The sequence below is a fragment of the Ostrea edulis genome, chromosome 5 (assembly GCF_947568905.1).
Source record: "Ostrea edulis chromosome 5, xbOstEdul1.1, whole genome shotgun sequence".
Lineage (NCBI taxonomy): Eukaryota > Metazoa > Mollusca > Bivalvia > Ostreida > Ostreidae > Ostrea > Ostrea edulis.
In genome coordinates, this window is record NC_079168.1 from 62,240,417 (window position 1) to 62,257,548 (window position 17,132).

A 17,132-nucleotide genomic window follows, 5' to 3' on the forward strand; every position below is an offset into this window, starting at 1 on the left:
ATAAAAACTACACGAGGCAAACTCATGGGGTAAAAACTAGTAAAATTTTTTAAAAGAGTATTATCTATAAGATTATACTAAGTGGTAGAAAATTTTTATTTTAAAACAAAAAATAGCACTTTTTATATCTTGAATAAAACTTGAATTGGTTGCAATGGCAACAAAAAATGCATATTGAGCAACTTTACAAGGTCTAGATCTATGTCAGAAAAATTTCTCTTTAAACATAATGTTTGGACCATAAACATTAAAGAAAGCATATAGAATTACTACCCAACCGGGCCTTGTTTCCATGGTAACAGATTGAAAAGAATTATTTCTTTCATGCGATTTGTCACTTTGTTTTATAATTGTACAACTTTTGAAGAGTGCATTGAGCATTTTCATGAACAAAATACAATTCCAGCCCAAAAATGATAAATGATATTTATATTTATTTGTCAAGTATTGTACGCAGTATCACATGGCCGATAAGTTAGAGCGTTCACCCCGCATGCGGAAGGCCGGGTTTCGAATCCCGGCCGCGACAAACCTAAGTCGCTAAAAACCAGTTCCATCGCCAAACGCTCGGCATCAGGTGTGAATGTCACGGGTCCTCAGAAATGACCTTAAAAACGGATGACCCGTGTCACAGTATGTGTGGCACGCTAAAAGAACCCTCACTGCTCAATGGCCATAAGCGCCAAGCATAGGCCTAAATTTGAAGCCCTTCACTGGTCTTGGTGACATCTCTATATGAGTGAAATATTCTCGAGCGAGACGTTAAGCAAGATACAATCAATCAATCAATCAATATTAGAAATTAAGATGAACAGTTTTTTTTTTGTTTTCTTTTTAAATTCAATACAATATAATATCTTCAATATCCCGGCGGGTTTTCCACGGTCCCACTTCGTCATAAATTTGGTGTTTCATTAGCCTGAACCTGTCTTATATACTACATCTTTGAAATAAATTCTCTTTTCTTGTTCCATTGCTTGATGTTTGTTTACATAGTCGAACATATATAACTGTAACCTTCGCAACAATATAAAGCCCGGTCAGTGGTGGATCTAGAGGGGTGAGGGTTAACGTAAAGTTAATAAAAACGACACTTCGTTAACAAATCTGTTTTTATGTGGACAAGATCCATCCTTTTATGCAAATGTTCCCGAGACAAAATTAAGACTATTTTATATAAGATACACTAGAGAATACTCCTCTTTTATACTTACGTGATCATATCAGTCGCGTTTTCTACATTTCAAAGTTCATTCAATAAATCACTCTATCAGCGCAAGTAGATGTCATATAACATTGAAATACAAAGTGCATGTAACTAGAGAGGTAAAGCATTTATAATTTATAAATGATCATTTGAGAAACATTATTATTTTGTCATAGAGATTTACATATATGCTGCTTGACACTGGACAGTAGATAGCAAAAATTTTCCCTCAATACAACTATGACGTGACGCATTTTTTCATTATGACATCATAAAGCGCGAAGTGCACTGAGGTATATCAAGAGTAATCTCCCTATTGTTGCAAACCTTACTTTAATTAACAAGGTACAGCTTACTCCGGATATATTGAAATTCAGGGGACCAATCTTTTTCTTTCAATATAACCGAAGTTCAAAATAAGCGAAATCGGATATGTCGACCATATCGGAGGGCTTCATTTTGGCATCTCGATCCCGATTACGAAAGTAGAAATATGAATTTATTACATTACACAATGTACAACATATAGGTGATTGATTGAATTGAGTCCACTGAAGATTTTTATTTTAGAAAAATTATGTGAGTTTTGTTAACTTTTGTTTCTTATTGAGCTGACCAAGAATGAATATTTCAATTTCCGATGTCTACAAAAATTTCGTCATCTACTTTAGATAGCGTCTGTACATAATCTTTTTTTATTATCATCAAATTTACACATACAATTTCGAGGTTGATTTTCATCCAGAATTTCGTTTTTGTTCTCGTGGCCGATATCTCCCTTGCAGTATGTACATGTATATAATATCGGAAGTAAGTTCTTACCTTGAAACGATCGCCGTGAAAACATTTGACACACATGTATGTCTAGGCTAGTACCATAAGAATTTCAGAACCAGTTCGTTTTTTTTTTAAAATAAAGTTCACTAACATAAGGAAGTGGCATCATGATGTCTTTAAAGACATTGTCGTTGTCCGCGTCAGATGTTATAGACTAAATATTTGGAGATTTTAATGTGAACCCAGTCTTGAAAACACTATTTTTAATGCACTATGATAGCGGTAAGGTGTTTGAAATTACTTAAGCAAAATTGTCATTTCAGATTTTGACTTCCAATTCTTATACCTCTTGCAGTTATTAATTTGTATTTGGTGTCCAATGATAAAGTTTTCCTTCTTTGTGGGGAAGTCAAATTCGACAAACGATCCTGTCATCAAGCTGTAAGGAGTGATTATACCCCCCTGTTATTTTATTCCTATAAAAACACGCAATTAAAAGTAATCCATGGGAAGCCAATCAACGGACACCTACTTGTATAATAATGAAGCTACCAACCTGGACGACTACAATCACATGTGACTTCAATATAGCCGTTATAAAAACAATACATTATCTTCTCAGCAGAACGATAATTGATTTCAAAATAAGCGATATTTCAATATAAGCGATTTCAATTTAACTGATATTTTAAAGCTGTATGACCCGATGTTCATGTATTATTTTTGTACATAATTACTTTAAAGCAGATTAATTCCTTCATAAAGTTATTAACTTTCCCTTAATTACATGCTTGAAAACATCTGCATGTAAAAGAAAACAGTGCGAAAATTATTTAGAAAGTAAATATAGTGGGTACATATATAAATCATCCCATAATAGATGTCTATAAATAGACCCACGCGCATCAGGGGAATCCCAACATAATGTATTAACTCATACGCAACTGTCTAGTTTTAAGGCTGAAAGAGCGTAAAACAAACGAATTGTAACTAAGAGGTATTTGATATTTTTATTTCTATTAAACTTATGGTACAGTACTGTTATAACAAAATACACAGCTTTACACAGATATGACCACCGATGATCTGAAAGTTTGAACTGCATGGTCACGTGACTGTCACTTGAAATGGTAGAGTGACGCGGTTATTTGTAAACATCGATTTAAAATCAAATTATTTGGGTTAAAACAGGTGAAATAATTTATGATATGTCGTACAGCCTCATAACTACATACGTGCGATGATTTAATAGCGTTTTTAGGAGATGGAAAAAAATATTGTAATTCGGCCCAGACAGCTTTTAATGCAAAGAAAACAAGAGGTACTGTGATCAATGCTCACTAAGAATACCCCCCGCTTACCCCAATCTCCCAAAGGGTGTTGGTAATTGGTATAAACTACCTCTTTTCTGAGTGTAAAAAATAAATGGCATGACAAACCGAACCATATTGCTACTTCAATGTCCAGTGCGCGTGACCTTTGACCTTTTGACCCCAAAATCCATAGGGAACATCTTCATCCCATGGGTAGTCCATATGTATGATATGTTGACTGTAGGTGGAAAGGATAACGCTTTAGAGCCCAGAAACCATATTGCTACTTCGATGTCCAGTGCGCGTGACCTTTGACCTTTTGACCCCAAAATCCATATGGAACATCTTCATCCCATGGGTAGTTCATATGTATGATATGGTGACTGTAGGTGGAAAGGATAACGCTTTAGAGCCCGGAAACCATATTGCTACTTCGATGTCCAGTGCGCTTGACTTTTGAACCCCAAAATCGATAGGGAACATCTTCATCCCATGGGTAGTCCATATATATGATATGGTGACGGTAGGTGGAAAGGATAATGCTTTAGAGCCCGGAAACCATATTGCTACTTCGATGTCCAGTGCGCTTGACTTTTGAACCCCAAAATCGATAGGGAACATCTTCATCCCATGGATAGTCCATATATATGATATGGTGATGGTAGGTGGAAAGGATAATGCTTTAGAGCCCGGAAACCATTGCGTCTACAGACGGACGGACGGACAGACGGACAACCCGATTCCAGGGGGGGCATCATAATAAGAGACTGAGACTGGGGATTTTGTTTTACTTCAAATAAGCGATATTTCAAAATAAGCGACTTCAATATAAGTGGAGTAAGCTGTATAAGAACTATTTTTTAAGTATAAAAATTGAGAAAACATCATCAGACACAGATCCAAGATGCAACGTTAAATCTTGCACTCGCAAAACATGCCAACTTTGCTGCTTCATATAACAAAAAATAAACGCGATATATGGATATAATTACTATATATAGAAAGTACACACCCTATAGAGTATTAGGGCATCAAATTACCAACTTCTGAAAATGGGCCAAATTTGACCCTTTGGTGGACAAATTACACTGACATGAGTCTGAGTTTTGGTGTTGAGATAACACAATATATTCCTGTACAAACTCATTTGAGTCTGAGTTTTGTTTTTGAGATAACACTATATGTCCCTATATAAACTAACCTATGTCTGGGCCTTGGTGTTGAGATAACACTTTATGTCCCTTTACAAATTCATCTGAGTGAGGTGAAGATAACGAACAGTGATCAATCTCATAACTCCTATAAGCAATATAAAATAGATAGTAGGGCAAACATGGATCCCTGGACACACCAGAGGTGGGATAAGGTGCATAGGAGGAGTAAGCATCCCCTATCGACAGGTCACACCCGCCCTGAGCCCTTTGTCATGATCACATAAACAGAGTTATCCGTATTCAAAATAAGTGTGCCAAGAACGGTCTAACAATCGGTATGTAACATGTCAGACAGCATTTGCCCCAATGATAGGTTGTACTGGAAAACTGGATCGTTATAACGACCACAGAATTTGCGAAATGCTGACTTTAATCGAGACTGCTGAAACCCCTGTACCATCAATTTGTTTGTCAGTAGCTTGCCTCGATTTAAAAACTGACCATACGCAAAACAAGCTCTTGCATATCGAATCAGTTGAGAGATATAAACACCATATGAAGGTGATATTGCTACATAAATATGGGAAGTTGACGACGGAGAAGCTGAAATCATTCTGTTTGTCATACAGTTGAGTTGTCAGTTTGCCATTAATCTAAGTATGAAGCAGAAGTGGACGACTCTGTGGTGTCTTTTATTTTGAGCTCACAGGGATATATCGAATCGACGTATGAATGAAAGTTATTATTGTTAATAGACAAAACATCATCGATGTATCTAAATGTCGAATTGAAGGCCACAGCAAGAGATTTTTTCTCACGTAGAAGTTTTCGAATAAATTCTGCTTCATATGAATATAGAAACAGGTCAGCTAACAAAGGAGTACAATTCGTGCCCAAGGGAATTCCAACAGACTGTTGGAAGACCTGATCACCAAAGACCACGAAGATATTGTCAATGAGGAACTCTAGCATATTTTTTATTTCAACTTCAGAGTACTTGTGCGTGGAATTAGAGTGGTGTTTAACAAAGTAATTTTTTGATATAACACTATATGTCTCTATATAAACTCACCTGAATCTGCGTTTTTGGTGTTGAGATCAAAATGACTAAATCCCTATTCAAACTCATCTGAGTCTAAATTTTAGCATTGAGATAACACTATATATCCCTCTACAAACTGGTCTGAGTCGAAGTTTTGATGTTAAAATCACAATATATGTCCCTATATCAACTCACCTGAGTCTGGGTTTTAGTGTTGAAATAATGCCATGTGTCTCAATACAAACTAACCTGAGTCTGGGTTTTAGTGTTGAGATAACATTATATGTCCCTATAGAAACTCACCTGAGTCTGGGTTTTGGTGTTGAGATCACACTGACAGTGTCTTGGTCCATTTCCTGACCACTGTCACTCATGCTCTCTGCCAGCTCATCGATTAAATCTTCAATTTCATCATTGGGATCCTGATTTGTGTCTGGGAATTCCTCAGGGTCTAAGGACTACAAAGCAGTGTCTTTAGTTACAAGTTTCTGCACAAAAATCTGAATACAAATTATCTTTCATAGTCAAACAATCTATTCTTAAAGAACATTTACTACAGTGTATTGCAATTAAGAAATATACTCAATACACATCTTTAATTTCTCATTTCAAGTTCAACTAAAATTACTTATAAAATGAATCTTTAATAGTCTGAATTCTGTATTATTTTTCCGAGTTGAAAAAAAAAGATGATCAAATTTATAGTTTTTAAGCAAACCTCCTCTGTGATCTTGAATTTTCGAAGCAAAGATACTATTTTCTGTTTAAAATTCCTCTGTTGCTGTAAAACAAAGAAATTAGCCAAGTGCACCTAAAATTCCATACAGTTTCAGTCTACTCTAATACTGCATACAGGGGAATTTTCAACCATTTTTATATTTTATTACATCATTGATTTCACTGAAAATATATAGTTCCGTATAATTCAAGTTTCCCAGACTCCATTTTAGCTAGACTATTTACAACTGCAAGATAGACTAATGAGGCTCCCCGACACATCATAACTGAAGAAAATGTATGCACATATGGTATATATACCTGCTAATTTAACTAAATCATGTCAAGAATTCATCCTTAAATAGTTGCACATGTTTTCGGGGGGGGGGGGGGGGGGGGGGGGGGAATGGGGATGTTCAGATAAAAGATGTATCACATCAGATAAAACTTATGAATGGAAAGTGGAGGATATATGTACAATAATATTTTGAAATCAACAAGAGTACCGGCCAACTGTACATAATACGCCCATGAAAAGCTTATATAGGGTGTTTTTCTCACATCATGATTTGTAGAACTTGGTTTCAAGTAGTACAGTACCCGCAAAATTATTCTTGACATTCCTATCACGTTCTATCATGCATGTATCCTATCGTATCATGCAAGTATCGTATCGTTAGAAACGTTATTCACGAGTCGCGAACATTATCACACGTTCAACGAACCCGATGGCATTTTGGTGAATTTTGTAGACTTATTATAGCCCTTAGCTATAGAAAATGGCATTTTTCCATTTTATTTCCATTCATTCAGCATTTTCCAGCCATTTTTCAGTTCAAAAACATTTTTCCTACATTTCTCCATCTTTGAATTTTCCAAAACCATTTTCTCACAACCATTTAAAAACCATTTTTCTTGGAAAATGCTTTTCAAATGGTAAATTGGCACATTTTATATCCATTTACTTGAGCAAATGGGGAAAAAATGCCTGTTTCACTAACCACTTTGCTTAAGCTAGCCATTTTTCTCCCATTTTTTTTCTGAAACATTTTAAATGAGAAAATGGTTAGTTTTAGGAACATATATACCTTTAGTTTTCAGCTATCATTTCTTAACACTCATACATGCCAACTTTCCCGATTTGTGCGGGATTTTCCCGATTTGAAGCAGTTGAAAAGGCAAATCCCGATATCCTGATCGGGATTGCAAAAATACCCCGAAATCCCGATTTTCTAAAAATATCTCCCATTTTACGACAACAAACCCCCATTTCCAACCGGAATTTGAAATCCCGCGTCATTTCTGAACTGGCCAATCAGAAATCGGGACAATAGTCAGCCATTGCTGTTTACCTGTGTCGCATGGTATCGGAGTGATGTAATTTACTTTGTCTGCCCGTGTCGGGGTGCTTATTAGACAGTGCGAAGCATGTTTTGATAGTAATTAATCGGGAAGACGGATTTCAAATTGACATATCCTTTACACAAACGTGAATGGCAATGATAATAGTGTCACCACCAAACAATCGGACATTCCTGATTTTTGCCTCTCGCTGACAGCATCCAAAATATGCAATATTAAAGGTACGTAAAATTTATGTTTTTCCAACTATGATAATATAGGCTACCCGAATCTATCTGTCTATAGCGATGTATTACATAGTCTAGTGTAATATTCAATAGACTTTGTGATGCGTAATTTGCACAAGTCTGTACTGAATTTTATATTAGCAAGTAGCCTTTAATATTTTACAAGTAAAAACATATATTTTGATGTGTTTTTTCCTGGTAATTATTTCAGATGTCATGGGTGCAAAGGTTTTGTTCGCAAACTTCATAGCAGGGCAGATCACTCCTTTTCTGGTTGCAATGCAGATTGTTCCACCTGCAGACTCTGCAAGCCCATGAAATTGTTTACAGACAAGCAAGATCGCCTTTGTAGTAGTACCTAAATGCATGTGCTTTAATTTAAATTTTGATATATAGACCAGCCAATGTATATATGGTGTAAAAGGATGTAACTTTAAGTATTATTTGATAATATGTATGTGATTTGTTGGAGAGGATTTTTTGCTGAATAGATGATTTTAATAAAATACTTATCTATATCTTTCAAAGTTTTTTTTTTTTATATAGTTTTGTTAAAGTTAATGGTCAAACACACTTGATGTATGATACATGTATAATGATTAGATTGATATTTTATTTGAAAAGACAAATATTTATTTTCATGGTAAAATGTCGTGAATTTTGAGCGTTGAAAAAAGGTCGTCGCGTGCAAAATCCCCCATGGCGATTTTCAAAAGTTGGCATGTATGAACACTTATAAAGATTCTACATGTACATTTAGAACTAATGATAAAGACTGTACATGTTTTATACAAATTTATTCAATATTTCTGTTCATCAATGTACATTGATAACCTACACTAAATTGACAACAGAATTAGTCTCTGTCATACCTATTTGGAGATGGACAAACATATGTCTTCCCATGTGCTTTAACAACGTTATTTACATTTGTTATACATGATATAGGAATCATATCCAATTTTTCAGGACATTCCATTTGCCATACACAACCAACAGACTGTATCTTTTTAAAATAATTCACTAATGCTAAGTTAACAGGTTCCTGATTTCTTTTTAAGCATTGATAAAATGTTATAACTGTACAAAATTGCATTTCTCCACTTATGGCACAAGTTACAATATTTTGCTGTCTTTTTTGTAGCCTTTCATACTCCTTGCTATATACATAAAAACCTTTTCTATACATATCAATTCTGTTAAAAACTTTAACTTCTTTTTCTATAATGCCAAATTTTCTTGCAAGGGTTAACACTTTCACATTTGCACTCCCAATTGGCCTAATCCCATCTTCTATTTCATCTTCATACTTGTGCCTTCCTGTAACACTGTCAGTTAGTTCATTGTAAAGTGATAAAACTTGTTCATCTGCACTATCTTTAAGAAAAATATTGTACATTATTGGAGGTACCTTCAACATGTTTATAATATTTGTCAATTGTGTATCAACCCCTTGCGTACCATGAATATGTTTAACAATAAAACCATTGAGATCTTCAAATATAAAACAATTATTTACAAACAATGGTCCTGTTTCTCGCACACATTCAACAAGATGAACTAACTGATGCTGATTTAAAGTTAGATATCATTTTCCATACAAATATTGATACTGTTCTACAAAAAGGAGCAGTGCTCTTTCAACTGTTTCTAATTCCTCATTACTAATTCCCTCTTTTGAAAGAATGAATATGGATCTAGCCAACAAACAAAAATGTACAAAGTATGGTCCAGACAGTATCCCCTCAAGAAGTGGAATGCCCCAATACAGCAAAAAATTTCTGTATTCTGAGGATTTCCAATGGGCTATTTCATCAATTGACCTTGGTATTCGTGTCACAAAAATAGCAGGTTTTATATTTCTTAACATGTCATTTACTTGACTCCTTAAATGAAAGAATGAAAATTCTTTTGATTTGTTTTTCTTATCAAACCATAAAGTATAAGCATTTGTTTAACAGTACCCAAACATACACCATGCATATAGTCTATAACACAACTTTTGACAGGATCGAAATGTTTTAAGTACATGAACCAGAACTTTCCTTTGTGTCCATTAACTGTACATTTTGATTCATTGTTTAAGACTTTTTCAACAGCAGACTGTGCATCTCTATCGATCGTTTCTTTGCTGCAGGGAGGGCCTTTTGGATTTGACTCATCATAAGGAAATATATGAGAAATTCCTCCTGTTTCATGTTTGTGAGTTTCTCCTTTTTGTAAACAAAACCAACAACTGTATTCACCATTAAACTGATTACAGTTATATACCAGTGCTCTTGCAGGAAGGTCACATGTACATGTTAAAAGAATGCATTTGCATAAAAAACTGTTGCCATCACTGTCAATAAAGTTATGTCCTCTTGATTCCAAATACTACATTTCACTGAAAAGTGGTTTGAAAAATGACCACATCTGTGGTTTTTTGTTTGAAATCCAAACACCATAAAGCAATGCATTCTGTCGTCGTTTTCGCTGAGAAAGTGGGAGTTCATTGACTAGCATATACACAGGCCAAATACTTACATTTGATGACTTGAAAAGAGGTGCACCGTCGGTGTTTAATGAAAATGATAAATTGTTTTTGTTGCTAAGAATTCCATTATTTTCAAACAATTTTTTGTACAAATTTCCATCATATATGTCACTTAATTTACTCTTAAAATTGTGTTCGTAGTGTTGAAATCTATGCTTTCTAACAGAATTGCAAAAATCAGGGGTTTTCCAAAGAGAAGTTAATTGAGACACTAATTTGATTTGTAAGAAATAAGCCATTGCTCCAGTTTGAGTCAAAGATTTTTTGCAAGATGGACGTTGTTTAATGTGTTTTTCTACCACTGTGTAACAATAATTACAGTGAAATATTATGTTTGGTAAGGCACCACAAGAGAATCTTTTGATAAAATTTCTAAAGTGGTACAAACTACCCATCAGTCGATTGCAGTGTGGTAAAATACAAGCCATAAACTTCAGCAAGTATGATACTGCTTCATCTGGTAGACGGAATCTTATAACAAAAACAGCATATGAGTAACACAACTACACCAACGGAATGACGGGAATTTTCAAATAAAGGGATCTCACTTTGATCTTTATCTCCTCTTCTTCTTTGGAACAAGTTTGCAAAATTTCATCTGAAATAATTTGTCCTATATGTTCTATCTCTATTCCGTCATATTCAGTGTATGTAGAAGTAAAATCATTCTCATCTGCCAACAAATCACTGTCCCTCAATTTTGCTTCTTCATGAAAGGCAAATAAAATCTCATCAAATTGTTCATCAAAAGCATTATTTGTCTCAGCACATTCCATTGCTGGTTCATCTTGACCATACTGTTCAACACGTTGATGCTGTTCATCTTCAACATTTTGTGAAATGGTGACATTGACACATTCTGTCACAGATGAAGTGCAATTCAAACTGTCATACAATTCATCTGAGTTGTTGTTTCTGTGCTCAGAATTTTCATCTGTAACAAATGCATCACTTGCTTGGGATTCAGATTCTGTTTTGTTCAGTTTGATTTAATTTTTTGTGAATTGTTTACTGTTTCAAGTACTTTTGCATGTTCTGCAAGTTGTGCATCTGTACTGCAGGCTTAAAGCTGCTTTCAACTACTTCAAGTTGTCCACTTGGTGTTGAATTCACCTGTAAAAAAAAAATAACAATGTATTTGAAATTTAATTTATTAACACATAAAGTTTAATTTTCAATTTGGTGTGAATTTTGATATCAATTTAGTTCATAATATAAATATTGGGTTTACAAGAGTTGATTTCAAACTATTGTGTTTAAAGTCTCTTATTTTAGAATTATGAACCTCATTTCTTTTACATGGTGGATCTATACTTGTAAACATTCAAGGCTAATATACATATTCCCCATTGTATATATTTTAAGAAATTGAATAAGAGAAGAAGAAATACATGCATTAGTTCAGCTTTATCTATAACTGTACTATCAGTGGCAGTATTAAGCCTTAGCATCGTTTTTTCTAACCCCCCCCCCCCCACCCGCAAATTGATGTTTTAGTTGTTTTTCCAATGCCCGGCAAGATCCCTCTACATTTAGTTAGTTTGAATCCAACCTTTTGATGGCCTTTTTTTCATTTATCATCATGGTTATAGAATACCAGGCTCAACATTATGACCCCCCCCCCCTTTCTAATGTCTGCTATAGCTTTCATGTTCTCACCACATTCTAGACAGAATCAACTTCAAAAGCACATATTTTCATTACAAAGAAAAATATGTAGTATAATTATCACTAATCCCTGCCATATAACTAATTAATATTCATAACACGTATATAGTCCTACCTTATCTTTTCTTTTGCGGTATCTCTTTTTCGGTGGGGTCTCCATCGCGTTCTTGCGCCGTAACAACTTTATACCTACCGGAAATCAGCGCCTTCAACATAGGAGAGCGCACTGGCGGGAGATTCTAGCTTAACACATTAGACGCACTTCAACCTGGCACTTTGAACTGTTGAAAGATGGTTCAATTATTCCACAGGGAAGATTCACATTTTTTAGTGTTTTTTGATGCTGACAAAACTGTGCAATTATTGCCAAAGCAGAAGATTACCTTCTTGGATGAAGATAATGTGACAGTTTTCTTTCCTACATCAAATCTTCGAGAGGATGGTACAGAAGAAATTGAAGATATAGCATACACTGGAAGAGTATTCTTTTCAGGAAGTAAGTAAATATATACATTTTTTTTAATTAATATCAATTTAGGAAAAAAATCTTTTAGAAAAAACAATCGTTTTAAATCCTGTTATTTCAAAAGTATTTAGGCGTGTAATATTAAAATCATTTTGAAAATAAAATTGTTCCAACACCTATAAAATAAAAATTTATACATTTGAAAAAAAAGGCGCGCGTATGGCTGATTATAGAGGGCGTTGGTGTAATAAATGCACTTTCCTGAATAGGCATCGGAACACCTCGGGTACTTAGGAAGTGAAGGCCAGCCAACATCGCGTCGTGAAAATGTGATTTTTTGTAAATACTGTGCATTTATTAGATATAACTTGACAATGGTATTGTTTCAAAACTAAAAGGGAGTTACTGTTACGATATAGGCGTGTAAGTAATTTTAATGATTTTTGTGTATAATTCAACAATCCATGTCGAGGAAATTCGAGACTTAGAAACGTACACAGAGAGTAATAGTTATCATCCGAATGTAATAGATATATTACGAATTTATTATATACATTACATCAACATTATCGCTAGAAATAATTAAGTAGTATGCAGACTCGTCGGAAAATTGCTCTAAGTTTAATGTAATTTCTGTGGAAACGAGGGGGTTATTCAGATTAATTCGGTCTTTCCTGATCACCCCCTCATTTCCACAGAAATTAAGTCTTAAATGTCAAGCAATATCTTTTCAATTTGTGTACAAAGTGTTGAAAATGAGAGAGAAAGCAGAATCTGTACACTGCTATACACATAATTCCAACAAACAAATTAATGTTGAGGAAGGAAGTCATTACATTGATATTAATTTGTTATAATTTTGTTATATACTCTGGATTAATGCAAATGACATCCCCTGGACCCTGCTTGGTTATACATGTACAGACATGAAGTCAACACAATACAAATAGCCTAATTGATTTTAAATTGGATGCTGATTTAATTTTAATACTGCTGTATACAGTTATTAACAATTCAAAGTACATGTACATGCAGGTGTTAACCAAGCATTATTATAATACTTTTGTATGAATATTTTAGGTGCTTCAAAATGCAGAGGAATGAAATCGAAAATTGATGAGGGGGATGGCGGTGAAAGAGATACAGATTTCTTTACTTCTTTACAAAACCAGGCAAAGGAAGTTAAAAGCTGTGGAAAAAGGGGTGCAAGCATAAAACTGAAAAGAGCACTGGAGGAGGAAAAAAGGGAAATGGCAGCAAAAGAAGGGCAAAAGCAAAAATCAAAAAGTGACTCTACCACTACATCGGCAGCAGAAAAGAAAACAACCAAAAGAAAAACAAAAACTGACACACCCCTCAGTGAACTAGAAGCAAAGAAATCCAAATCACAAATAACAAAGGACTTGAAATTAAAAGAAATGATGGCATTTGCAGGAGTAAGTTCTGCAGAAAGTCCAAAAGTTTCAGATTCCAACATCTCTATGGAATCTCAAAGCAGACAAAACGAGCCTCAGTGTAGCTGCAGCCCTAGAAAAGAGGCATTGACAGACAGCACATCTGCAACAGGTGTTGCAAGTGGGTTTCAAGGAAGGCAAACAGAAACTTTACAACATATAAATGCTACTGTCCCGTCTGAAACCAGCACTAAGAAAATTGTTGAGCCAGAGCAAACAACATCAGCTACTTCCATGCTTGTTTCTTCTAGCTTAAACTTATTGAATTCTAATGATCTGGAGCCTACAGATCTGGAGTATAACAACACTGGGGAGGTATGTACATGTTCAAGCACTTTAACATGTAATACAGATTATAAGAAAACTTATGTATATCTTGAGAAATTTTGAAAAAGAATTTAAAGATTTGCTTTTGTTTTAGGTTGATTTCTCCAATGCCTATTATGTGCCAGAATATGGTTATAATTCAGACATGGGTCAATCTGAGACTTGCGGACAATCATCCCCCATTCAAAATGTTATTGGTAAGATTAAAAAATGTGAAATAATGTGATGCAATTAATATTTGATTGTAAAGTTTTGAAAACCTTTTTTTTTTAAATTTACTTCACATAGACTGGAAAACATGCTTATTCAAAGCATGTTTTCCAGTCTATGTGAAGTAAATATATATACTGCTTTTTATATCACATTCTTCATTGCTTAAATAATGGGTTTTTTTAAAACATTAATAAGGTTACTATCAGCAGCTGGACCCTTCACAACAGGGAACAATGGCAAATAAAACTTCAAATTACTCGCCCTTGATTACAGGTGGCGCACGATCCGTTAACGTCCAAGGCGTTTCTAACCAAGTTTAAGAGAGTGTCGGAAGGACATGTTTAGATTAGAAAGTTGTTGAATATTTAGTAACGATGGCGGATTACGGTTCGTAGGACCTCACTGCGCTTAGAGACTAACTTAGAAAACGCATTACAAGACTCTCTGGGCGGAAAGGAAAGCACGTTGATAGTTTCAGCTGTAACCGAATTTTCTCTGTCACATCGATTAAATAAAGACATTCAATACACATTGAACGTTTTCCAATATAAAGTACTTCGTGGTGAAGCTTACATGCTTAAACAGTAGTTTAGGTTGAATTCTTAAAAGTTTTTAAGTTGTTGAATTGCATATGTTTAAAACAATAAGATGCAGACACACACACACACCCCCTCTCTCCCTCGATCGATCGAGGATTAAGAATATCAATTATTAAATATATCCATATATATCTGAATTTCTATTACTAAGCTGTTAAAATGTGTAGTAATAGTGAACGTATATGTATAACTTCCCTTTATGAAATAAAATTCACGATAGAGAAGGCACATGTATACAGAGTACATGATATATCATACCACATTAAACAGTTTATTTGCGTGTTTTAACTTATATCACTTACGTGATGACGTCACGGTAGGTAAACAGTCTTTGCGATTAACTTTTTTATTAGTCCATAGGGCAAGCGAGAGCATAAAAATTGGCAGGTCAAATAAATTTTACTACCCCAATTTGGCCCAAATGCTAGCGGTACAATAATGATTCAAAATTTCAAATTTCTACATTTTGATTGAATATTACAATTTGGATTGCAAGTCTAAGACGGAAGTTCAAGCTTTCTTTCAACTTCTAAATTCACGTCTCCATCCATATACTATGATTGATATACTATGAGTTGGTTGTACTCTGCGTGAAAAGCACGACTGTATCCTGCATATAGGAATGGTTGTATCCAAATGACGTTTGTCCATGGTGTTGCAGGAAACTGATGTAGGCCTACATAATTTGACCCGTGTTTACTTTCATGTATAAGGATTTATCATGTTTATATGTACCATGACAGTTCATGATATGAATGATTTAATACTAAAATACATCACTTAACAAATGTAGTACACTTTTCAATTTGAAGGTCAATTTGAATGTTCATACTTCAGATTGAAATCGAAGTTACAAGTGAATATTGAAAAACGTAATGCAATGATTTTTTAAAATAAAAACCACAATGAACAATAGGCCTATGTGTGGCTTTTATTATAAACACAACATTGTATGACAGTAAAATTTGTAATTTACTTCACTTGGATAAATTTATAGCTTTATGAATTTGCATTTAATTTTGATAAAAGTAGATATGATTCAAATTTTATTTCTGAAAAATTCAGAAATATCTTAATCTCTTGAGATGCATTTTTCTTCTGGTTTGCGTCAACAGTTAAAATAGGCTAGGACTGGTATTCGTTTCTTTGACGTATTGGCCTGTACTTCCGTGGGTCAGTTGATAAACATGACATAACAACATAACTATGATAATGCAAATTTTGATAAGTTATGAAAGTTTGACAATTTCATCCCATATTTTGATTAATTTCATACGTATTGACTATTGAAGAATCCAGACTCGTTTTCCCTGAAATTCAAACAATATTTTACAACACTTTTTGAATTATAACAAAATTAACAATGAAAGTAAAGTGTTGAAATTAATTTACAATCCAGTCATCAAAAACGAAAAAAGACCTAAGAATATTCACTGCCTTACAGTTACAGTCTGATTATAGCCACCCCCCCCCCCCCCCCCCCCCCCCCGCCCCCATTACAGTCGCGTCGTCGTACCGAGTGACGGCGGAAGGGGGGTGCTGTTAGCAATCGCGTTCATTCATATTTTGACGACCTTGGTTAACTCTAAAATTAATTTTTAAATGACATCTGTAATGTATTTTTGTACCATACTTCGTTTTTTTATTGATGACTCAAATTTCCCCTGTTCGATTATAGATCTAGTCTAGAAAGGGGGGGGGGGGGGGGGTTGGGGGGGGTTGAGAGTCATAGAATTATAAGATCATTGATGACTGTATCACTAAGGATAGATGAAATTTCAGCATAAAACATTCATGCAGAATATTATGATCTACAGAGCAAATGTTTAACCCCCCGTAAATACTTTCTGCAACAAAAGTCGTCATCTGATATCTGTGAAGTCGGACTGAACTGAAGACTGAAGTTTATAGTGCACGACGCTGAGTGGAACTTAAAACGATCGTTGTCGCTGTCACATTTGATGACAATGAACCAACTGAATTTTTTAAAAGCTTCATATCTCGGGAATTCTACCCCCGCTCCCTATTTGCACAACAAAAACCTTACACTCTCTCATAAATCTTATGTAC

At 34.6% G+C, this 17,132-nt stretch overlaps 1 protein-coding gene and 2 long non-coding RNA genes across 13 annotated transcripts in view; 1 reads left to right on the forward strand and 2 right to left on the reverse strand.

Moving 5' to 3' along the window:
• Positions 1-17,132, reverse strand: part of LOC125648853 (phosphofurin acidic cluster sorting protein 2-like) — a 328,050-nt gene that overhangs the window by 199,643 nt on the left and 111,275 nt on the right. For all 11 annotated transcript variants that reach the window (XR_008802948.1, XR_007360461.1, XR_007360460.2 and 8 more), the window contains 2 exons: positions 6,212-6,274; positions 5,797-5,951 (listed from right to left, as the gene is read on the reverse strand). Coding sequence is in view for 8 of the 11 variants with exons in the window: in XM_048875849.2 (XP_048731806.1) it covers positions 5,797-5,951; positions 6,212-6,274 (218 nt within the window). In the remaining 3 variants the exon portion in view is untranslated. The remainder of the gene's footprint in view (positions 1-5,796; positions 5,952-6,211; positions 6,275-17,132) is intronic.
• LOC130054645 (uncharacterized) lies at positions 7,476-8,955 on the forward strand. The gene is made up of 2 exons (XR_008802971.1): positions 7,476-7,793; positions 8,011-8,955. It is a non-coding gene; the product is annotated as an uncharacterized LOC130054645 (long non-coding RNA).
• LOC130054644 (uncharacterized) lies at positions 12,144-12,526 on the reverse strand. Its single transcript, XR_008802970.1, has 2 exons — positions 12,387-12,526; positions 12,144-12,284 (listed from the first exon to the last, which is right to left on the reverse strand). It is a non-coding gene; the product is annotated as an uncharacterized LOC130054644 (long non-coding RNA).